General features: G+C 46.0%; 1 protein-coding gene across 2 annotated transcripts; it reads left to right on the plus strand.

Annotated features, from left to right (window-relative positions):
• The first annotated feature begins 1,011 nt into the window (after nucleotides 1-1,011).
• LOC120032170 (protein mono-ADP-ribosyltransferase PARP12-like) lies at nucleotides 1,012-24,954 on the plus strand. Of its 2 annotated transcripts, none has more exons than XM_038978143.1 (12): nucleotides 1,012-1,453; nucleotides 1,918-2,053; nucleotides 12,677-12,980; nucleotides 15,620-15,670; nucleotides 15,958-16,084; nucleotides 16,388-16,553; nucleotides 16,661-16,781; nucleotides 21,325-21,421; nucleotides 21,581-21,665; nucleotides 21,772-21,902; nucleotides 22,461-22,612; nucleotides 22,723-24,954. In XM_038978143.1, the coding sequence occupies exons 1-12, from the start codon at nucleotides 1,179-1,181 to the stop codon at nucleotides 24,624-24,626; spliced, it is 3,549 nt and encodes a 1,182-aa protein (XP_038834071.1). In that variant the 5' UTR covers nucleotides 1,012-1,178; the 3' UTR covers nucleotides 24,627-24,954. The 2 variants fall into 2 exon arrangements, with proteins under 2 accessions (XP_038834071.1, XP_038834070.1); XM_038978142.1 differs by having other exon boundaries at nucleotides 1,013-1,453; nucleotides 21,578-21,665.

Raw genomic sequence — 24,954 nt, forward strand, 5'->3', positions numbered from 1 at the left:
CCAAACACTGCCCAGGTGGTGAAATAAAATCAGTATTTCGAAAAAGTCACACACCTTTGTAATTTTCTGTAAGGCTTCTTTCCATTGCTTGTTTCCAATTTTCAAAAAATATCAATAACAGGGTTATTTAGCTTGTTGTAGTAGTGTCAACGCAAACCAAAATGCTCTGATGCTATCTTGAACAAATATGGATGTATTTCTAATCAAAAACGTGCAGCATTATCATAATCATTCTGCAGGACGAAATAGATATCTTTGAGCGCATAAATCATTCAAAAATATTAGGAGACTGCTTCTCGCAATTTGAACCTGGATGACCGAAAACAAAGATTCTGGTCTAAAACGCTTTAGTCCGGGTCACATGAAGCCTGATTCCCCCATTGGTTGTGGAGAACCACAATTGCCCGGTTTTGCTATTGAAGGCCACTAGGCGGAGTCACCGCAACTTCCGGGTTGATTTTAAGGCCAACTGAGATATAGGCCAAAACATCCATATATATCATGTTTCCATGTGTTTCATATATTCATTATCCATATATGGCTAATCCCCTTTAAACAATCAAGTGTGTGTGTGTGTGAATTACACACTCTCCATTTAGAAACTCTGTGATACTGTATTTACTGTCGTTGCTTTGGCCTTTTTCCCTAAATGTCGTTTTTCTTTCATCACAGCTGATGAGGAAGAGTGTAGCCACATCAACATTGCCAGACTTCCGGGAACGCTGGCGAAACAGACCAAACAGATCACGCCGGGGTTTGGGATTTGAGAAGTCAATGAGAGAAATTAAACATTATTCCTGAGTTGTTCATTTTCTCGAAATCTAAAGAAACAACCTAGATTCGATACAATGTCTTAAGTATTTTAACATGTTTTTACTCCAACCTCGTGAAATTGACAAACTGACACCTTTTCATTTTCGTCAAAACTACTTTATATCGAAGGAATGCCTTTGATTTGACTGGCCGCACATGCGCGGTTTGGCGTGAGACGCAACGACGTATTTCTACGCATATGCGCTTTGCTAGCCAACGTCGTCATGACATCGCCGTGTGTGATCGGGGATTTCTATTGGAGGAGCAGTTTTAGCCTATCTTCATACTGTACTGTCTTTGATGTAGCGGTATCCTGTGGTCCACTGTCCTAAACCAGGAAAAACAGTCGCGTTAGTCATTGCGAGATGGCTCAGCAATTGTTATTAAAAGTAATTTGCAATCATCAGGGAACATTGGACTATGCAGATCTGGCAGATATTGGGTGTGGGGCAGATATGTTCTGCGCTCTTGATAAACTTGTTGAAAACGATTTATGTTCTATAGCAGTGTCCAAAGGAAATGAACGCATTATTGCAAAAACGAAAGTTAGACGCTGCAAGGCTCAGCAATGTGATGGCTGCAATGATCTACACCTATGTAAATTGTATCTATTTGGGGACTGCACGAATAGTAGGGGAAGGTAAGCATAAAATATGTTTTATACGATATGCGCTAAATAGGTTGCGTTTAGACAGGCAATCAAATTCGGAACTTGTTTCCCTAATCTGATCTTTTTAGAGCTGATGTGATTGGACAGAGGACCAATTATTGAAAAAAGATCAGAATTGGGCTGCCTGTCTAAACGCAACGATAGGACCAGAGAAGTCTTAAAGTAGGACAGTTTGTTTTGCATGGCCTGGTTAAACTCATCCAGGGCACCAGGCCATGCAAACGAACTCGACCAAAGTTAGACTGTGTGCCTACACATTAAATGTGTCATTGCAACTGGTTATTACTATTATTACATTTGAGGTATTTCAGGCCAAAACTTGAAACTGCAACAGTGTTGAAAAATTCAATGGGGTTTAGATGTTGAATTAATTCAGCAAACTGAATTGTGCCTTGCATGTTTATTGACCTGTTTATTGATACTTTGACTCCCAGACGAACATGCCGCTTTGGCCATGACCTGCACTCTGAACACAACTCCAGAGTTTTGAGAGAGCATAAACTTGAGACGCTGAGTAGACAGGAACTCCGGCAGCTATTATTACAGAATGACAATTCCCTCCTTCCACCGGTAAGAGCCAACCGTTTACCGTCTAACTGCTGATGTGGATCAGTGGAATGTGTGTGTCTGTGTGTGTGCAGGGCCAGATCCAGGCATAAGCAATGGGGTGGGGGAATCTATCGGGTCTCAATTTATTGTTGAGAGTTAGAATAGTGTAATACACAAGGTGCAATTTCAAAATTTGTTTGTGTATCAGCAATTCTTCTCTTATTAGGTCAGTCACGGACAGTTACTCAATTAGTCATGTCAGCTAACCATTTTGAGATTGGTAAATTAGTCTATCCAGCTATCTAAACTTGTAGTAATCATGGCCAAATACCAACCAGGCATGCAGGGCACATGCCCAGGGCCGCTGACCTCCAGAGGGCCCCCATTGATTTTGTTAGTTACTTTCACTCAGATATCATTAACATGGCATAAGTCATGGCAAAATGTGTGAGGTGAGGGGGCAACCAAATCTCTCTTAGAGGCCCCAAAAGGATAGAACCTACCATGTGTGTCTGTGTGACTGATGAAGAGGTGCTTTCTGAACATATTCAAATCCATTTGAATTCAATCACTTTTTGACAGCATCCCATTTTATGTAAATAAAACTTTCCATATGTTTGCCCATGGAAGAAGTGGTCAGATAGTGATCTTTTGGACTTGAACCTGTGCATGTTCATCCACTCCAAAATAACCGTCATCCATACTTCATGTATACTTTCCATTTGATGAATGGAAATAGACATCTGTTACAAAACACCAAAAAGTGCACCTAATGACATTCAGGGATTACCATTTATTAGCCTCCATTAACTGACAAATGTACCTTTTTTGTAGCCTGAAAAGTCAGAACACCTGACATGGGGCTGAAACTGTCCTGGGAAAACTGGGATGGTCACCCTAACACACATGGTCAACTTTACCAGACTAGGCTACAATGTGTATTACCATGAACTTCTAATAGGCCTACCGGTAGCCAGAGATGTTGTGGTAAAAAAAAAAAGATGGGTAAACTCTGATTGCCGGTCACGGTGAAAAAAGGAACGCTCCCTATACTTTCAATGCATTTTTCTGAAAAAGGTGGGTAAATGGAATTTACTTGCGTTTACCCTCCAGTAGGCCTACAGCACTGCCGGTAGGCTACCCTGTCAACCGAGACAATTTTACACACATGAACACATGCAGAACGGGTAGCCTACATTCAATATAATAGGCCTAGGATTTGAATCAAAACATGTTTACACCCTACAGTGCATACGGAAAGTATCCAGACCCCTTGACTTTTTCCACATTTTGCTACATTACAGCCTTATTCTAAAATATATATTTTTTTAAATACCCCATTATGACAAAGCAAAAACAGGTTTTTAGAAAATGTTGCAAATAAAAATAAACGGAAATATGACATTTACATAAGTGTTCAGACCCTTTACTCAATACGTTGTATGACGCTACAAGCTTGGCCCACCTGTATTTGGGGTGTTTCTCCCATTCTTCTCTGCAGATCCTCTCATGCTCTGTCAGGTTGGATGGGGAGCGTTGCTGCACAGCTATTTTCAGGTCACTCCAGAGATGTTCGATTGGGTTCAAGTCCGGGCTCTGGCTGGGCCACTCAAAGACATTCAGAGACTTGTCCTGAAGCCACTCCAGCGTTGTCTTGGCTGTGTGCTTAGGGTTGTTGTCCTGTTGGAAGGTGAACCTTTGCTCCTGTCTGAGGTCCTGAGCAGGTTATCATCAAGGATCTCTCTGTACTTTGCTCCAGGAATTATACATTTACAGTACATTCAGAAAGTATTCAGACCCATTCCCTCTTTCCACATTTTGTTACGTTACAGCCTTATTCTAAGGATCCGCAAATTTTTCAATTTTCGCCTAAAATGACATACCCAAATCTAACTGCCTGTAGCTCAGGACCTGAAGCAAGGATATGCATATTGTTGATACCATTTGAATGGAAACACTTTGAAGTTTGTGGAAATGTGACAGGAATGTAGGAGACTATAACACATTAGATCTGGTAAAAGATAATACAAAGAAAAGAAAAAAAACATTTGTTTTGTATTTTTTTGTACCATCATCTTTGAAATGCAAGAGAAAGGGCATAATGAATTATTCTAGCCCAGGCGCAATTTAGCACTGTATGTGCAAAGTTTTAGAGCGATCCAATGAACTATTGCATATCTATTCAAAATGTTGTATCAAGACTGCCCAAATGTGCCTAATTGGTTTATTGATACATTTTCAAGTTCATAATTGTGCACTCTCCTCAAACAATTGCATGTTATTCTTTCACTCTAAAAGCTACTGTAAATTGGACAGTGCAGTTAGATTAACAAGAATTGAAGCTTTCTGCCCATATCAGATATGTCTATGTCCTGGGAATTTCTTTTGTTTCTTACAACCTCATGCTAATCGCATTAGCCTACGTTAGCTCAACCGTCCCGCGGACAGGACACCAATCCTGAAGGAGTTTTAAATTGATCAAATATTTTTTTTCCCCCTCATCAATCCACACACAATACCCTATACTGACAAAGCGAAAACAGTATTTTTTTTGTTTTTTGCAAATGTATTAAAAATGTAAAAAACAGATACCTTATTTACATAAGTGTTCAGACCCTTTGCTTTGAGACTCGAAATTGAGCTCAGGTGCATCCTGTTTCCATTAATCATCCTTGAGATGTTTCTACAACTTCATTAGAGTCCACCTGTGGTAAATTCAATTGATTGGACATGATTTGGAAAGGCACACACCTGTCTATATAAGGTCCCATAGTTGAGAGTGCATGTCAGAGCAAAAACCAAGCCATGAGGTCGAAGGAATTGTCCATAGAGCTCCGAGACAGGATTTTGTGAAGGCACAGATCTGGGGAAGGATACCAAAAAATGTCTGAAGCATTGAAGGTCACCAAGAACACAGTGGCTTCCATTATTATTCAATGGAAGAAGTAAAGGGTCTGAATACTTATGTAAATGTGATATTTCAGTTTTTTATTTTTCATAAATTAGGAAAAATTTCTCAACCTGTTTTTGCTTTGGCGTTATGGGTTATTGTGTGTAGGTTGATGGGGGGGGGGGGGGGGGGGGGAGAATAAGGCTGTAATGCAACAAAATGTGGAAAAAGTCAAGCGGTCTGAATACTTTCCGAATGCACTGTATGGATTTTTATGGTATTGTTTTCTCTTTATTCAACCCACCTGCCACACAATATTTAATGACCTTATACCTGCCCGCCCCGCGGATATAACTACGGGGACTGCAGGTTATAATTCAACTCGCACATTGCTACTTCAGAACAATTTAGCTAGTACACCATTGAAATGTAAATTGAATTGAAATTTTAACTTCTAATTTCTACCACAAAGATGTCACGTTCTTCAAAATGAGCGGACCAAGGCGCAGCGTGCATTGAGTTCCACATCTTTTTATACAAAGTGAAACTAGAAACAAAACTTACAAAGAACGTGAAGTTGTAGTGCCCAAACACACTAACAATATCCCACAAATGCAGGTGGGGAAAAAGCCTACCTAAATATGATCCCCAATTAGAGGCAACAATTACCAGCTGCCTCTAATTGGGAACCACACAAACCACCAACCTAGAAATCTAAAAACTAGATAACCCCCCCAGTCACGCCCTGACCTAAACACCATAGAGAACCGAGGGCGTGACAGTACCCCCCCCGCCCCCCAAAGGTGCGGACTCCGGACGTAAAACCTGAAACCAAATAGGGAGGGTGGGGGGGGGGGGTGACTAGTGTCGGTGGCGGCGCCAGTGCGGGTCTTTGCCCCCGGCCAGACCACGGGTCCGGCCATGGAGCCAGGTAGAACGCCGTGCCCGGACATCGGAGCAGAGGAGGGCCCCGGCCATGGAGCTGGGTTGGACGCCGCACCCGGACTGGGCACCGGCGCAGAGGAAGGCTCCTGCCATGGAGCTGGACTGGACGCCGTGCCTGGACTGGGCACCGGCGCAGAAGAAGGCTCCGGCCTTGGAGCGGGACTGGACGCTGTGCCTGGACTGGGCACCGGCGCAGAAGAAGACACCGACCATGGAGTAGGACTGGACGCCGTGCCTGGACTGGGCACCGGCGCCGAGGAAGGCTCCGGCCATGGAGCTGAGTTGGCCGCCGTGCCTGGACTGGGCACCGGCGCAGAGGACGGCTCCGGCCTTGGAGCGGGACTGGACGCTGTGCCTGGACTGGACATTGGCGCAGAGGAAGGCTCCTGCCATGGAGCGGGACTGGACGCCGTGCCTGGACTGAGAACCGGCGCAGAAGAAGGCTCCGGCCATGGAGCTGGACGCCGTGCCCGAACTGGGCACCGGCGCAGAGGAAGGCTCCGGCCATGGAGCTGGACTGGATGCCGTGCCTTGACTGGGTACCGGCGCAGAGGAAGGCTCCTGCCATGGAGCGGGACTGGGGAGGCGCACTGGAGGCCTGGTGCGTGGAGCCGGCACAGGTGGCACCGGACTGGTGACACGCACTTCAGGGAGAGTGCGGGGAGCTGGCACAGGACGTACCGGACTGGGGAGACGCACTGGAGGCCTGGTGCGAGGAGCCAGCACAGGTGGTACCGGACTGGTGACATGCACCTCAGGGCGAGTGCGGAGAGCTGGCACAGGATGTACCGGACTGGGGAGACGCACTGGAGGTCTGATGCGTGAAACCGGTGCAGATGTCACGTTCTTCAGCACGCCTGTGCTGCAGCATTCTCATCGCTACCACCTCTCTCCGGAACCTTTCATCAAATTCCTCCCCCGACTCCCAAAAAGGCTCTGGCACTTTCCTTGGGTCGACCGTCTCTATCGTCTCCCTGACGCTCTCTGGCTCTTCCCTCTGCTCAGCCGCCAGCTCCATGTGCCCGCCCCCCAAAAAATCTTCAGCTTTCTGTGGCTGTGGTCCCCAGCGTCGTCGCTGTCCTTCCTGCCAAGGAAGGGTCTCGTGTTATCCCATGATCTCCTCCCAGGTCCAACTTACTTTTCCCATCGTTGCACGCTGCTTGGTCCTTGTTTGGTGGGATATTCTGTCACGTTCTTGAAAATGAGCGGACCAAGGCGCAGCGTGGATTGAGTTCCACATCTTTTTAATACAAAGTGAAACTAGAAACAATTGTGCACTCTCCCCGCTAATTGGGCAACTTTTGTAAATGTTTTGTTGACTGAGTGAGAGAAATGCTGTTAAATAAGAGGACTCAATGTACAATATCTTGAAATATGAGACGTTGAGGATTATAATAAATGCTGCTTTGATGTCATACAAGCAAGCCAAACACCTGTCCAAATGTGCACTTCACATTTTCTTATCATAAAACTCATATCATATACAGTGTCTACGTTTATGATCACTGTTTGTACAGTTACAATATGACATGGCATCATACCCTGAACAGAATAAGCCTATGTTTGTCTACTGTGAAAAAAAAATGCTGCTGCACAGGCACGTGAATGTATTCATGAATCCTTTTCTATGTGCACCAAAATTACAATCGGTTTCCTGAACTGCATTGTGAAAGCCTGACACTGTAATATCATATTTTATAACTTAGCTAGTCTTGTTGGCAATAGAACAAGCTTTCAAATCATGCACACCTGGCTCAGATTGCAATTGATAAAAATCGCTACAGATGGCTATATCGGTCAGGACTAGTAAAGGCCCAAATTGTGAATTATTTAAAAAAGAAAAATCAAAATGTCTATTTTTTATTATTATGATTTTTTATTTATTATGATATTTCAGGGGATGCGCAGCACCCCTACTTCCCGCGGCTATGGGAAAAGCCAATGGCGATGAGGCATCGCCAGCGGTGAAATTTATAGCACGCTTCAGACAACCACGGCCAATATGACTGTACAGCAAATGTTGCAATGGTAAAACGTTTGATACAATTTTCGCCTGACATTTTCACTCTAATTCCTGCCTAATATGTTGGCATGCATCATTAATTTTTTTTTTTTTTTACCAATTTCGATATTTTGAATAATGTGAAAGGCATTTTGCACTGATTCATACAGTATAATGGTTTAAAAACTGAATTTGTATAGTATTACCGTTATAGCCACATACTCTGCACTCCCGTTAAACAACTCTAAATCGCTTTGGCACAGTCATTACTTGCCGATATTGTTGCATAAACATTTGAAAGGTCTATCATTTTTACCGAACACAATGCCTTCAATTGCCCACTTATAGGCATTACCAATTTTTAGGTATCTTTATTAACAATGTGATATTCTGCTTGAAATAACATGTAGGTTAATGAAATAATCGAAAGAAAAATTTGATTATTTATTAGCCTAGTGGTAGGCATATATCATGTGAATTAGGCCTCGTGTAAAATCATTGTCAAAAGCGCAAGAGGTACTGTTGCATGTAGGTCTAGATTATTTATGGGTTGATCATATAGAAATATCAACACAGTCTTTCAACTCCAAAGCAATTGCCTGTCTATGGTACCGGATCCACTGACTCACTGCCTTTTTCTATATCAAGACACCTGCTGGTAACTCTTATCTGGTTAGGACAGCTCATGACGTGTCCTAAACATCTGTCGTCTAGGTGTGATTCTTACGACTAAAGATGCTTCTTGCATAGCTTTTTTATTGTCTCTATGCTCCGCATTTATGGACAATTGTCTACCCTGAGATGCTTTGTGGATACGACCCCAACTCTCAGACGCTCAAAGAAGAGGTCGTTGCCCTGATCAGTGAGATGCACGCCATCCCTAAGGTACTGCCCAGGGATACAGTACTTTATGGCAGAGTGGCAGATTGTGGGCATGCGCCTGTCACAGAGAAATGCAAACACCAGCTGGTTGACGGAGCACTGTGCCATCTCTATGCGCTTGTTGATGTTCCCCATCCCACTGAAACATCCAACTCCTCCACTGTGGGATGTCAGAGTAGGTCACCGTTGTCAGATATTCAGATGACTACCTCCAAATCAGCTCACATCTGACGCACCAGGGCTGTCTCCTTTGTGTGTCCCACGTCGCGTCCACCGATGTGGATGACTATGATACATTCACAGTCACACCTCGCCTTGGTGAGAGAGAATATTTCAGAACCCTTCCATTAAGAACAGCTCATCCATTTTTCGCGCTAGTGTAGTCATCTAGCCACATTGTGTAATTGCATAGTAAATATTTGCTTCAGTCTTTGTTTCCTTGCTCTCACCAATTTGCTTTGAGCAATGATCAATAGGATTATGAACTGGGATCTTATCAATAAATAAAATGCACAACATTGTGAGGGTTCACAGGGAGAGCATGTGTTAAGCTGTATAATAATGTTGAATAATCACTTTCTGGTGAAAAACCATGGAAATGAAAAACAAAAAACTATGTTTTAAGTGAGAATAGGCATTGGTCTGAAGCCGAAAAAGAAATGAAATTCACACGAGCACCACAATGTGTCACGCCCTGACCTTAGAGAGCCTTGTTTATTCTCTATTTGGTTAGGTCAGTGTGTGACTTGGGTGGGCAAATCTATGTTTCTATTTCTTTGTTGGCCTAGTACGGTTCCCAATCAGAGGCAGCTGTTTATCGTTGTCTCTGATTGGGGGGCATACTTAGGCAGCCCTTTTTGCCAACCTTAGATTGTGGGATCTTGTTTTTGTACTGTTGCTTTCCAGCGCTACAGAACTTTACGTTCGTTTTTATATTTACATTTTTTTGGGGTGTCATCAATAAAATAAAGATGTACGCCTACCACACTGCACCTTGGTCTCATTCCAACAACGGACATAACAGAAGATCCCACCACAAACGGACCAAGCAGCGTGGTCAGGAGGAGAAGACACGACGGAAACCCGAGAGGCAGCCCCCCCCAAAAAAAATTGGGGTGGCAGATGACGTGGGCGTCGGTGCTGAGGGGTGACTCCGAGACCGAGGAGGAATTCTTGGACCGTTTGAGCGAGGAGTGATTCGCAGTGGAGAGGGATGAAAGAGTTTGGAGAACTTGGAGTCTGGAGCAAGACAGTCACTTTGAGGAGCGTGTGACCCTTCAGGCACCATGCTTTGCGGTTACACGTACTGTGTCTCCGGTACGCATCCACAGCCCGGTGCGCTCTGTGCCAGCTCCCCGCATTTGCCATGCTAGAGTGGGCATTAAGCCAGGATGGATTGTGCCGGCTCAGCGCTCCTGGTCAACGATGCGTCTCTTCGGCCCAGGATATCCTGCGCTAGGGCTAGGGTGAGCATCCAGCCAGGACGCGTTGTGCCAGCTCTACGCTCCAGACCTCCAGTGCTTCTCCTCGGCCCAGGATATCCTGCGCCGGCTCTGCGCACTGTATCTCCGGTGCGCCTTCACAGCCCAGTGCATCCTGTGCCAGCGCCCCGCAGTTGTCGGGCTAGGTTGAGCATCCAGCCAGGACGGGTTGTGCCAGCTCTGTGCTCCAGACCTCCGGTGCGTCTCCACGGCCCAGTATATCCTGTGCCAGCTCCACGCACCCGGTCTCCTGTGCGTCTGCCCAGCCTGGTAAGCCCTGTGCCAGCTCTACGCACCAGGCCTCCAGTGCATTTCCCCAGCCTGGTAAGCCCTGTGCCAGCTCCACGCACCAGGCCTCCAGTGCGTCTCTCCAGCCCGATGTGTCCTGTGCCAGCTCTACACACCAGGCCTCCAGTGATGATCCATGGCCCGAAGCCTCCAGTGGTGATCCATGGCCCGAAGCCTCCAGTGATGATCCATGGCCCGAAGCCTCCAGTGATGATCCATGGCCCGAAGCCTCCAGTGATGATCCATGGCACGAAGCCTCCAGTGATGATCCATGGCCCGAAGCCTCCAGTGATGATCCATGGCACGAAGCCTCCAGTGATGGTCCATGGCACGAAGCCTCCAGTGATGATCCATGGGCCGAAGCCTCCAGTGATGATCCATGGCCCGAAGCCTCCAGTGATGATCCATGGCACGAAGCCTCCAGTGATGATCCATCGTCCGGAGCCTGCAGTGATGATCCATGGCACGAAGCCTGCAGTGATGATCCATGGCACGAAGCCTGCAGTGATGATCCATGGCACGAAGCCTCCAGGGATGGTCTGCAGTCCAGAGCCTTCAGCGACAGTCTGCAGCCTAGAGCCTTCAGCGGGGGTTCCCAGTCCGGAGCCGCCTGCGAGGGTTCCCAGTCCGGAGCCTCCAGCGACGGTCCCCAGTCTGGAGCTTCCAGAGACGGTTCCCAGTCCGGAGTCCGCGACGACGATCTACGGTCCGGAGTCCGCGACGACGATCTACAGTCCGGAGTCCCCGGCAACGATCCCCGCACCAGAGGCGCCACCAAAGTGGGGGGAGCCTCAAGCGGAGCAGGGTCTGCGTCCCGCACTGGAGCCTCCACCGAGATGAGATGCCCACCCGGACCCTCCCCTATAGGTTCATGTTTGCGTCCGGAGTCCGCACCTTTGGGGGGGGGGGTTACTGTCACGCCCTATTCTCTATTTGGTTAGGTCAGGGTGTGACTTGGGTGGGCAAATCGATGTTTCTATTTCTTTGTTGGCCTAGTATGGTTCCCAATCAGAGGCAGCTGTTTATCGTTGTCTCTGATTCGGGAGCATACTTAGGCAGCCCTTTTTCCCCACCTTAGATTGTGGGATCTTGTTTTTGTACTGTTGCTTTCCAGCGCTACAGAACTTTACGTTCGTTTTTGTATTATTATATATATTTTTTGGTGTCATCAATAAAAGAACGCTTACCACACTGCACTTTGATCTCATTCCAACGACGGACGTAACACAATGCCTATTCCACCCATGCTCTACCAAGGTTTTCCAGCACACAGCTTTGACCTACTACAGTAGCTATGTTGGTCTATTGTACTTCAAACTGTGTAGGCAGGTTGCTTAGGATTCAAACCTTCTCAAACAGCCGAATTCATACTCTTCAGGGGGATATTGGACTGTACAGTGTATTATTGTTGCATAACCATCTTTATTGCAAAAATAAATACAAGTACAAACAACTTTAAGCTACATCGAATTTTGACATCGGTAATGAACTGTCCATTGATCAGCACAGCAATTGATAAAACAGGACCCTATTTGAAACACAAGTGGTTTGTCAATATTTGTCAATATTACAGTTACAGAAATGAGGTATGCAGACCTGTTGGGCACATACTGACCAAAAAAGGATGTTATTTTTTCAATGACATGTATTGCTAAAATAAAGGTTTAAGAAAATACAGGGATGCACCACATTACTACAAGACAAAACAGTTCAATCAAGCCTGATCGTCTTGTAAGTATAAAAGCAAAGCTTGTTTTAATTACATTTTTTTTAAAGCATGAAAAGGTAGCGTAATGGTATAATGTCTTACTGTGGTGGGTGAAGAATCCAATGCTTTACCTTGTATGTGGTACAAACCACATTATTGTGGAAGCACCTCTTCTAAGAGTATGAATTAGGCTGTTTTATTCTCACTTAAAACATAATTTTTTGTTTTTAATCTCTTGAATGTTTTGGCATTAAGGTCCAAAAACTGTAGCACTTCTACATTGGGTAAATATGTATGGAAAGTTCTGTTCAAATCAATAGGGGTTCTGTCAAAAAGTGATTGAATTTAAATGGGTTTACCCAATAGCTCTGTGTGTTCATCTCATGCTTTCTTGCATATAGAGTATGGTAAACAAGTATTTTAAAAGCCTTGTCACTCACTCTTTCAGGTGTGCAACTCTTATAACAAAGGCACTAGGCCATATGGCAACTGCCCGGATCAGGAGGGGTGCAGGAGACTTCACGTGTGTGACAGGTACATCAGAGGAACCTGTTCCTCGGGAGCCGACTGCAACAGGTGTCATGACTTCTTTGAGCCCCACCCACGGTGGACCCTGCAGCAGAGGGGAGTGCCAAACGATCTAATGGCGTCCATGTTGTCCACCTACCGGAACATCCAGGCCATGAAAAGTGAAGGTGCCAGCGGTGCTGCTTCTATCAACAGGCCCCAGAGCTGTCCTCAGAGAAATACAGGTAGATGGCTGCAGGAACAAACATCAGGGTTGTGTTCAGTGGGGAATAATGTTTCAGAACAGTCACTATAGTTGTCTGCAAACCCTTACTTGGAAGTATTTCTCTATGGACTTGCTTGCCAGCCAGGGTTGGGGTCAATTCTATTTAAATTCCAGACCAGTCAATTAAATAAGTACAATGAAATTCCAATTCTCTGAAATGCTTTTCAATAACTAGGTTTCCATTAAACCTTTTTATGCGAGTAAAGTACAGTTGAAGTCGGAAGTTTACATACACTTAGGTTGGAGTCATTAAAACTCGTTTTCAGCCACAATTTCTTGTAAACAAACTATAGTTTTGACAAGTCAGTTAGGACATCTACTTTGTGCACGACACAATTCATTTTTCCAACAATTGTTTACAGACAGATTATTTCACTTATAATTCACTGCATCACAATTCCAGTGGGTCAGAAGTTTACATACACTAAGTTGACTGTGCCTTTAAACAGCTTGGAAAATTCCAGAAAATGATGTCATGGCTTTAGAAGCTTCTAATAGGCTAATTGACATAATTTGAGTCAATTGGCGGTGTATCTGTGGATGTATTTCAAGGCCTACCTTCAAACTCAGTGCCTCTTTGCTTGACATCATGGGAAAATCAAAAGAAATCAGCCAAGACCTCAGAAAAAAAAGTTGTAGACCTCCACAAGTCTGGTTCATCCTTGGGAGCAATTTCCAAATGCCTGAACGTACGACGTTCATCTGTACAAACAATAGTACGCAAGTATAAACACCATGGGACTACGCAGCCGTCATACCGCTCAGGAAGGAGACGCGTTCTGTCTCCTAGAGATGAACGTACTTTGGTGCGAAAAGTGCAAATCAATCCCAAAACAACAGCAAAGGACCTTGTGAAGATGCTGGAGGAAACAGGTACAAAAGTATCTATATCCACAGTAAAACAAGTCCTATATCGACATAACCTGAAAGGCCGCTCAGCTAGGAAGAAGCCACTGCTCCAAAACCGCCATAAAAAAGCCAGACTACGGTTTGCACATGGGGACAAAGATCGTACTTTTTTGAAAAATGTCCTCTGGTCTGATGAAACAAAAATAGTACTGTTTGGCCATAATGACCATCATTATGTTTGGAGGGAAAAGGGGGAGGCTTGCAAGCCATAGAACACCTTCCCAACCGTGAAGCACGGAGGTGGCATTATCATGTTGTGGGGTGCTTTGCTGCAGGAAGGACTGGTGCACTTCACAAAATAGATGGCATCATGAGCAAGGGAAATTATGTGGATATATTGAAGCAACATCTCAAGACATCTGTCAGAAAGTTAAAGCTTGGTCGCAAATGGGTCTTCCAAATGGACAATGACCCCAAGCATACTTCCAAAGTTGTGGCAAAATGGCTTAAGGACAACAAAGTCAAGGTATTGGAGTGGCCATCACAAAGGCCTGACTTCAATCCTATAGACAATTTGTGGGCAGAACTGAAAAGGTGTGTGTGAGCAAGGAGGCCTACAAACCTGACTCAGTTACACCAGCTCTGCCAGGAGGAATGGGCCAAAATTCACCCAACTTATTGTGGGAAGCTTGTGGAAGGCTACCCGAAACGTTTGACCAAAGTTAAACAATTTAAAGGCAACGCTACCAAATACTAATTGAGCGTATGTAAACTTCTGACCCACTGGGAATGTGATGAAAGAAATAAAAGCTGAAATAAATCATTATCTCTACTATTATTCTGACATTTCACATTCTTAAAATAAAGTGCTGATCCTAACTGACCTAAGACAGGGAATTTTTTACTAGGATTAAATGTCAGCAATTGTGAAAAACTGAGTTTAAATGTATTTGGCTAAGGTGCACGTAAACTTCCGACTTCAACTGTACATGTTGGATGAAAAATGTCATGACAGGCCTGAAAAATAAAATGTATTGGTAAACTTTCCAAATGTCGACATAAAAATACGCTGGACAACGTAAGTTATTATGCGAGAAATGGCGGAAACGCTTTTATTCACAAATATTGAAGTAAACTTGGAGTCACGGGATGACATGTTGTGTGGTCCTCCCCCTACGACTCGGGAAAGCATGCAGTTTACCAGGCCACAGATGAAACAAGTTATGATGAACTTCTCAGGGTGGTGAAAGTGCAAGGTGATAAGCTTGATGCTCCTTTCCAATAAACATTGAGGGTTTTATTCTGGTGACATGATCATCAATGCTTGGCTGCCATTTGACAAGTAAAAATTATCTTGCTCTTTTGTCCATAATAATCTCATCATGTAGACTGTACCCACAACTGTATCTGCGAGCTGGTGGCTAGAGCGCACGTGCCAATACCTGAGTGGGCACATTCGCTATATAACGCAAAAACAATTATTCGGTACATGGGAATTTAACGGCAAAAGTAATTTTTCTGTTCACTATGTCATCATGCACATCCTTTTATCCACAACAGTTCAATTTGATGGAAACACGTCTCTGGTGGGAAAATGCGCAGATAGTTTGGATGGAAACCTAGCTAGTGAGGAAAATGTAGAATTGGAATTTGGTTTACTTCATGAGTGAACTGGAATTGACCCCAACCCTGTTGCCAACTTTGATTTCATGTAACTAAATGTTTGTTTGTTAATTTGTTTATTTACAGTGAGGAATGAGATCTGCCTGTTCTTTGTCAAGGGGGACTGCAAACAAGGAGGTACATTTAACGACGGAGATATTGTGTGTGGAGGCAGAGTGACTAGAGGATAGCTTTCCCATGTTTACTTTGGCAGAACAGCTGCAAGGGCTTTGCCCCATTTTTACTCAGGAAGAAGATATGGCAGCCGGCCGGATATGAGTTTATCTATAACTTTCAAGGTTGTCAGTAGATACACAATACAAACCCTGTGAAACCACAATTCAGGGACAAATCAGGCTGTTACCCAGGTGCAACAATGATACTCAGCAACATATCACATCTCACTGCAAATGAATCACTTTCAGAGAAATGCTCGAGAGTCCACTTCAAAATGCCCTACAAGTGGGAAGTGAACGATGGACAGACTTGGTCAGCTCTGCCAGAAAACGAAGCAATCGAGAGAGACTTCTGTGACCCTTCTAAGATACACAGGTACAGTATGTTGTTATTTCATACTTAAAGATAGACTCAGCAATTTCCGCAACAACTAAGAGCGTTGGAGCGCAAGCCTCAACTATCCACGCTGTTTTGGTCCCGTGGCTACCACATTGTAACAGCGTGAAGCAAACCCGTGCACATGTGCAGATTTAGTACTGTGTGTGACTGTCCTGCATCTCGCTCATCTCAATATCTGCGGTGCTGCTCGTGACAACGTCATTTCGCTGAGTCTACCTTTAACTAGCAAAAGTTTTTTTAACCATTTTTTAACCATTTACATTTGTTATGCCTTAACAGTGAGGGAGCTGAGCGTGTGCGTTTCGACTCCATGAGCCGCGGATTATGGGATGTTCGCCGTCTCTCCACAGTTTCCTCTGTGACCAAGCCCACATACGTACTCACCACAGAGTGGGTGTGGTTCTGGGAGGACGAGTACGGCAAATGGGTCCAGTACGCATCCATCGTAAGTGGTGTAAAACACTCAAACAGGCTGATGTGTTATGAGGACAATAATAGAGATGGTAAACTGTTATTCCCCTTGAATTTGAGTTATTTTTCTATAAATCACAGAAAGAGATGCACAGATTGTCATCCATCACCAGTGAAGACCTTGAGAAAAGGTTCCAGGAGGATCAAAGTGCTGTGGCGAAGTTCACTGCAGGCCAGCAGTCTTATGAGCTGAGTTTCAGAGGTAACACATTTCAAACTATTGAAAAACAGCTCTCATGTGCAACCTTCTGTAATAGTAATAGTAATAGTAATAATAATAATATATTTTAGTTATAAGCGCTTAACACAAGTTACAGTTAGAGTCTAAAAGGCTACTCTTATATACTACCTGTCAAAAGTTTTAGAACACCTACTCATTCAAGGTTTTTCTTTATTTTGACTATTTTCTACATTGTGTAGAATAGTAGTGATGACATCAAAACTATGAAATAATCATGTACTAACCAAAAAAATGTTAAACAAATCAAAATATATTTTATTTTGGAATTCTTCAAATAGCCACCCTTTGCCTTGATGACAGCTTTGCACACTCTTGGCATTCTCTCAACCAGCTTCACCTGGAATGCTTATCCAACAGTCTTGAAGCGGTTCCCACATATGCTGAGCACTTGTTGGCTGCTTTTCCTTCACTCTGAGGTCCGACTCATTCCAAACCATCTCAATTTGGTTGAGGTCAGGGGATTGTGGAGGCCAGGTCATCTGATGCAGCACTCCATCACTCTCCTTCCTGGTAAAATAGCCCTTACACATCCTGGAGGTGTGTTTTGGGTCATTGTCCTGTTGAAAAACAAATGATAGTCCCATTAAGCCCAAACTAGATGGGATGGCGTATCGCTGCAGAATGCTGTGTTAGCCATGCTGGTTAACTGTGCCTTGAATTCTAAATAAATCACAGACAGTGTCACCAGCAAAGCACACCCACACCATAACACCTCCTCCTCCATGCTTTACAGTGGGAAATACACATGCAGAAATCATCCGTTCACCCACACTGCGTCTCACAAAGACACGGCGGTTGGAACAAAACATCTCCAATTTGGATTCCAGACCAAAGAACAGATTTCCACTGGTCTAATGTCCATTGCTCGTGTTTCTTGGCCCAAGCAAGTCTCTTCTTATTATTGGTGTCCTTTAGTAGCGGTTTCTTTGAGGCAATTCGACCATGAAGGCCTGATTCACACAGTCTCCTCTCAACAGTTGATGCTGAGATGTGTCTGTTACTTGAACTCTGTGAAGCATTTATTTGGGCTGCAATTTCTGAGGCTGGTAACTCTAAATAACTTATCCTCTGCAACAGAGGTAACTCTGGGTCTTCCATTTCTGTGGCGGTCCTTATGAGAGCCAGTTTCATCATAACGCTTGATGGTTTTTGTGGCTGCACTTGAATAAACTTTCAAAGTTCTTGACATTTTCTGGATTGACTGACCTTCATGTCTTAAAGTAATGATGGACTGTCATTTCTCTTAGCTAATTTGAGCTGCTCTTGCCATAATATGGACTTGGTCTTTTACCAAATAGGGCTATCTTGTGTATACCATCCCTAACTGGTCACAACACAACTGATTGGCTCAAACGCATTAAGAAGGAAAGAAATTCCACAAATTAACTTTTAAGAAGGCACACATGTGTAACGATTGTCGTCTGGAGAAGGAGAAGAGGACCAAGTTGCAGCCTGGTAAGTATTCATAAATACGTTTCTTTAATAAATATGAACACTAACAAAACAACAACACGACAAACGAACAGTTCTGAAAGGTGACGACAAACACTAAACAGAAAATAATCACCCACAACTCAAAGTGGGAAAACAGGCTACCTAAATATGGTTCTCAATCAGAGACAACGATAGACAGCTGCCTCTGATTGAGAACCACACACGGCCAAACAAAGAAATAGACAACATAGAACACCAGACATAGAATGCCCACCCAAACTCACGCCCTGACCAACCAAAATAGAGACATAAAAAGGATCTCTACGGTCAGGGCGTGACAGTACCCCCCCCAAAGGTGCGGACTCAGGCCGCAAAACCTGAACCTATAGGGGAGGGTCTGGGTGGGCATTTCACCGCGGTGGCGGCTCTGGTGCCCTCGCAGCGGGCCCCAGACAGGAGGGAGACTCCGGCTGCTCCGGACAAGAGGGAGACTCCGGCTGCTCCGGACAAGAGGGAGACTCCGGCTGCTCCGGACAAGAGGGAGACTCCGGCTGCTCCGGACAAGAGGGAGACTCCGGCTGCTCCGGACAAGAGGGAGACTCCGGCTGCTCCGGACAGGAGGGAGACTCCGGCTGCTCCGGACAGGAGGGAGACTCCGGCTGCTCCGGACAGGAGGGAGACTCCGGCTGCTCCGGACAGGAGGGAGACTCCGGCTGCTCCGGACAGGAGGGAGACTCCGGCTGCTCCGGACAGGAGGGAGACTCCGGCTGCTCCTGACTGAAGCCCGTCGCTGGAGGCGCCGGACTAGAGGGCGTCGCTGGAGGCTCCGGACTAGAGGGCGTCGCTGGAGGCTCCGGACTAAAGGGCGTCGCTGGAGGCTCCGGACTAGAGGGCGTCGCTGGAGGCTCCGGACTAGAGGGCGTCGCTGGAGGCTCCGGACTAGAGGGCGTCGCTGGAGGCTCCGGACTAGAGGGCGTCGCTGGAGGCTCCGGCCTAGAGGGCGACGCTGGAGGCTCCGGACTAGAGGGCGTCGCTGGAGGCTCCGGACTAGAGGGCGACGCTGGAGGCTCCGGACTAGAGGGCGACGCTGGAGGCTCCGGACTAGAGGGCGACGCTGGAGGCTCCGGACTAGAGGGCGTAGCTGGAGGCTCCGGACTAGAGGGCGTAGCTGGAGGCTCCGGACTAGCGTCCTTCGTTGGAGGCCTCATGCCATAACTCCTCACTGGAGGTTTCGTGCTATGGATCCTCACTGGAGGCTTCGTGCCATGGATCATCACTGGAGGCTTCGTGCCATGGATCATCACTGGAGGCTTCGTGCCATGGGTCATCACTGGAGGCTTCATGCCACGGATCATCACAGGAGGCTTCGTGCCATGGATCATCACGGGAGGCTTCGTGCCATGGATCATCACGGGAGGCTTCGTGCCATGGATCATCACGGGAGGCTTCGTGCCATGGATCATCACTGAAGGCTTCATGCCATGGATCATCACTGGAGGCTTCTTGCCATGGCTCATCACTGGAATGGAGAGACACACAGGAGGCCTGGCTCTGGGAGAAGGCACAGGACTCACCAGGCTGGGGAGACATGCAGGAGGGTTAGGGCTTAGCACAGGCACAGAACTCACCAGGCTGGGGAGACATGCAGGAGGCCTTGTTCTTGGCCGAGGCACCGGATGCACTGGACCGTGGAGGCGTACTGGCGGTCTCGAGCGCAGAGCTGGCACAACTCTTCCTGGCAGGATCCCCCCTGTAGCCCGGCAAGTGCGGGGAGTTGGAACAGGCCGCACTGGGCTGTGCTGGCGAACCGGGAACACCGTGCGTAGGGCTGGTGCAGTATACCCCGGGCCGAGGAGACGCACTGGAGACCAAATGCGCTGAGCCGGCATCATCCCTCCTGGCTCGATGCCCACTCTAGCCCGGCCGATTCGAGGAGCTGCGATGTAACACACCGGGCTATGCGTGCGCACTGGAGACACCGTGCGCTTCACCGCATAACACGGTGCCTGCCCAGTCACTCTCTCGCCACGGTAAGCACGGGGAGTTGGCTCAAGTCTCCTACCTGAGTCCGCCAATCTCCCCGTGTGCCGCCCCCCCAAAAAAAATTCTGGGGCTGCCTCTCGTGCCAGTTACCTCGCGCCACATCCTTGTAGTGTCGCCGCTCCGCTTTTGCTGCCTCCAGCTCCTTTTTCGGACGGCGATACTCTCCCGGCTGTGCCCATGGTCCTTTGCCGTCCAAAATTTCCTCCCATGTCCAGGAGTCCATGTTCCCACGCTGCTTGGTCCTTTGTTGGTGGATGATTCTGTAACGATTGTCATCTGGAGAAGGAGAAGAGGACCAAGGTGCAGCGTGGTAAGTATTCATAAATACATTTCTTTATTAAATATGAACACTAACAAAACAACAACATGACAAACGAACAGTTCTGAAAGGTGACGACAAACACTAAACAGAAAATAATCACCCACAACTCAAAGTGGGAAAACAGGCTACCTAAATATGGTTCTCAATCAGAGACAACGATAGACAGCTGCCTCTGATTGAGAACAACACACACGGCCAAACAAAGAAATAGACAACATAGAACTCCAGACATAGAATGCCCACCCAAACTCACGCCCTGACCAACCAAAATAGAGACATAAAAAGGATCTCTACGGTCAGGGCGTGACAACATGTTAATTGAAATGCATTCCAGGTGACTACCTCATGAAGCTAGTTGAGAGAATGCCAAGTGTGTGCAAAGCTGTCATCAAAGGCAAAGGATGGCTATTTGAAGAATCTCAAATATAAAATATATTTGGATTTGTTTAACAATTTTGTGGTTACTACATGATTCCATGTGTTATTTCATAGTTTTGATGTCTTCACTATTATTCTACAATGTAAAAAATTGTAAAAATAAAGAAAAACCCTTGAATGAATTGGTGTTCTAAAACTTTTGACCGGTAGTGTACGCCCCTCGTACACATTCTAGTACTAAAATCGGCAGCAGGTAGCCTAGATGTCAGAGATGTTGAACGGTAACTGTAAGGATGCTGGTTCAAATGGTTATTATTGTAATTACAGACATGACGCAATATAACGAAAGATTTGGTACTATAAGGATGGTCAGACGACGTCCTGTCTTTGTTTCAACTGTGGACGCACAAGCTGCAAGAAGCAGGTAATGTATGAATGGGAATGGACTGAGAATGGGTATATGTTCTGAATCAATTTTTTTTTTATTACACCATTTCTATATTTACCTAATAGATTACTTATAATCATAAAGTTCTTTTCTTAGTGTTGTATATGAAGGTTTTTTCATATGTCCTTTCAGGAGAAATGGACCACGCAACCCCTCTCAGAATTTCAGAGCTGTTCCTGGATCTTGGGACAAGTCTGCGATACCTGACATTGGATACAAGGTAACTTGTTTACATGAGATTCTACTGCTTTGACTTGCAGGGAAGTTTAACATTGCCTTTCATTTGGTTTCAGCTGTGACAACCATTTTGTTTTCCCCTCCTGCAGACAGTCACTCTTCTGAGTTCTGACAGGGACTATCAGAATGTCCAGGAACTTTTCAACAACACCATGAGGGGCTTCCAAATCACCAGCATCGAGAGGGTCCAAAACAGGGACCTCTGGGAAGTCTTCCAGTGGTATGTTTACATCAACTCTCACACACAATCCTAGCATGTTACTTCCAAACTACTATGTAAAGCCTGGCTTGAATGCGATTATTGGTAAGCAAGAATTGAAAACCAGGGTGTGTAGAAATGGGTGTGTAGAAATGGTCAGGGTGTGTAGAAATGCTAGACACAAAATATAAGGTGAACATCTCCTATATTTAAAGGTTTATTAGACAAGAGAGACATAGACATACATGTTCATGTAAGAGGTCTTCAACAAATCTCACCCCCTCCCCCCTCAGGGGAGGGCTGACCTAAATACTCTTGCCTATCTTTTTTCACTGCCAAAGCATTAAATCAGGGCAGAGACCTTGAGGTTGAATAGACTATACATTTGAAACGTCTTAATCGCTTAAAGACACCCATAGACGATTTTATGTCTTAGGGGCCCAGATACCAGTTACTGAGAGCTGCTTTACGGTGACCTCTGGCCTTACAGACGGTACATAGAGGCCAAATTTCAATAGGGAATAACCGTCCAAAAATATAATTCTTAATAGCAGCTAATGGTAATTTCCTCTTTCTCAGGAAAAGAGATTTGATGAAGAAAAACAATGGGGGTAAAAACAGCAAGGAGCTACATCTCTTCCACGGAACGGACCCAAAACACGTAGACGCCATTTGCAGAGATAACTTCGACTGGAGGCTGTGTGGAACCAATGGAACTGTGTATGGCGAAGGTACCTCATGTTAACCAACTGTCAGAAGTGTAGTCAGATTTTAGAAGCAGTCATGATCTCACTATAGTCAGTCATTTTGTTTTACTGATGATCTTCTCTGTTTGTTTAAGGGAGTTACTTTGCCAGGGATGCCAAGTACTCACACAGCTACACCAGCCACTCAGGAGTGAGGTCCATGTTTGCTTGTCGGGTGCTTGTTGGCGACTACACAAGGGGTAATTCGGCGCTCCGTCGTCCCCCTCCAAAAGGCGAGGGAAGCCCGACTCTCTATGACAGCTGTGTGGACAATGTCCTGAACCCATCCATATATGTGGTTTTTGAAAAGCACCAGGTGTACCCCGAGTTCCTCATCAAATACGATGATGGCGTCATGCACTGGACCTCTTCGGCTCCAGCTCCACGCAAGACTGTCTCTATCCAATCCACTTCCTTGACCCCAACATCCAACCGGATTCAAGCCACAGCTGCTGCTACCACATCGAAGAGAGATCCATCCACTTTGAGTCCATCTAAAACTGCAGCCACAACTTCCTCAAATCCAACCCGTTCTCTTCCCGCCTCGCTGTTTCTCCCAAAACCTGACCAAACCCCATTAGCATTCAGTCAATCTCCAGTCCTCATAAAGCCAGCCCTAAGTTCTCAATTGGTGGATACCACCCTAGGCCCAGATATCACTCCCTCATTTGCAAACCTCTCTCACACACTCACTACCCCAGCCGGCACCCCCTCTCGTACTCTCACTACCCCAGCCAGTACCCCCTCTCGTACGCTCACTACCCCAGCCAGTATCCCCTCTCACACACTCACTACCCCAGCCAGCACCCCCTCTCGTACGCTCACTACCCCAGCCAGTATCCCCTCTCACACACTCACTACCCCAGCCAGTACCCCCTCTCGTACTCTCACTACCCCAGCCAGCACCCCCTCTCGTACTCTCACTACCCCAGCCAGTACCCCCTCTCGTACTCTCACTACCCCAGCCAGTACCCCCTCTCGTACACTCACTACCCCAGCCAGTACCCCCTCTCGTACACTCACTACCCCAGCCAGTACACCCTCTCGTACACTCACTACCCCAGCCAGTACACCCTCTCGTACGGTCACTACCCCAGCCAGTACCCCCTCTCTTACGCTCACTAACCCAGCCAGTACCCCCTCTCACACACTCACTACCCCAGCCAGTACACCCTCTCGTACGCTCACTACCCCAGCCAGGACCCCCTCTCTTACGCTCACTAACCCAGCCAGTACCCCATCTTATACACTCACTACCCCAGCCAGTACCCTCTCTCTTACGCTCACTAACCCAGCCAGTACCCCATCTTATACACTCACTACCCCAGCCAGTACCCCCTCTCGTACGCTCACTAACCCAGCCATTACCCCCTCTCGTACGCTCACTAACCCAGCCATTACCCCCTCTCGTACGCTCACTACCCCAGCCAATACACCCTTTCGTGCATTCACTACCCCAGCCATTACCCCCTCTTATACATTCACTACCCCAGCCAGTACCCCCTCTTATACATTCACTACCCCAGCCAGCACAGCCTCTCGTAGACTGGCTCTCCAACCCCCCAGCCCCTCTCCTACACTCACTCTCTCAGCCAGCACCCTGTCTCCTGCACTTTCCCCTTTAACTGGCACCCTATCTCTGGCTCACACCCGCTCAACGACTACTACTCACACTCTCTCTGCCAGCAGTACCTCTCACCCACTATCCCCTTCATACTCATTGAGCACACCTTACCACACACTTTCTCACTCATCATACACCCCCACTTACACACAAACTCTCTCACACACTTCCCCCTCCACGTTAAGCAATTCTCCAAGCACACTCTCCCCCTCAGCAAGCAACCCATCTCGGGTGTTCTCTCCCTCGGCAGGTGCCTTCTATCGTCCACTATCTACCACAACAAGCACCACTAGATCTCCTCCTGAGTCACTGTATAGTGTTCCAACAGCTCAAAGGAGGGACACCAAAGAAAAAAACAAATGCCTTCTGCAATAACTTGACTTTGTCAGGGTGGAGCAGTAAGTAGAATGTTTTGATGGCAAACTTCTAAAAAAGAAAAGAAAATAAGAAAGAAGATGTATTAAAATTATGAATGATCATTTAATTTGCATATCAAAGATGTAGTATAGCTGTGTATCTTTACCTGTAAGGGCTACATAACAGTAAAGCTGTTAACAACAAACCAGACGTTTGTAATTTTGCACAAATATGAATTTGATGAGCATGTTTCCTTTACTCAGGTCTGCTGACACAGTCCATACATTTTGTAAATGAAACCAGTTTGATGTCTGTGTTTTAAACTGAATAAACTCAGAAAATCATT

The sequence above is a fragment of the Salvelinus namaycush genome, chromosome 38 (assembly GCF_016432855.1).
Source record: "Salvelinus namaycush isolate Seneca chromosome 38, SaNama_1.0, whole genome shotgun sequence".
Taxonomy (NCBI): domain Eukaryota; kingdom Metazoa; phylum Chordata; class Actinopteri; order Salmoniformes; family Salmonidae; genus Salvelinus; species Salvelinus namaycush.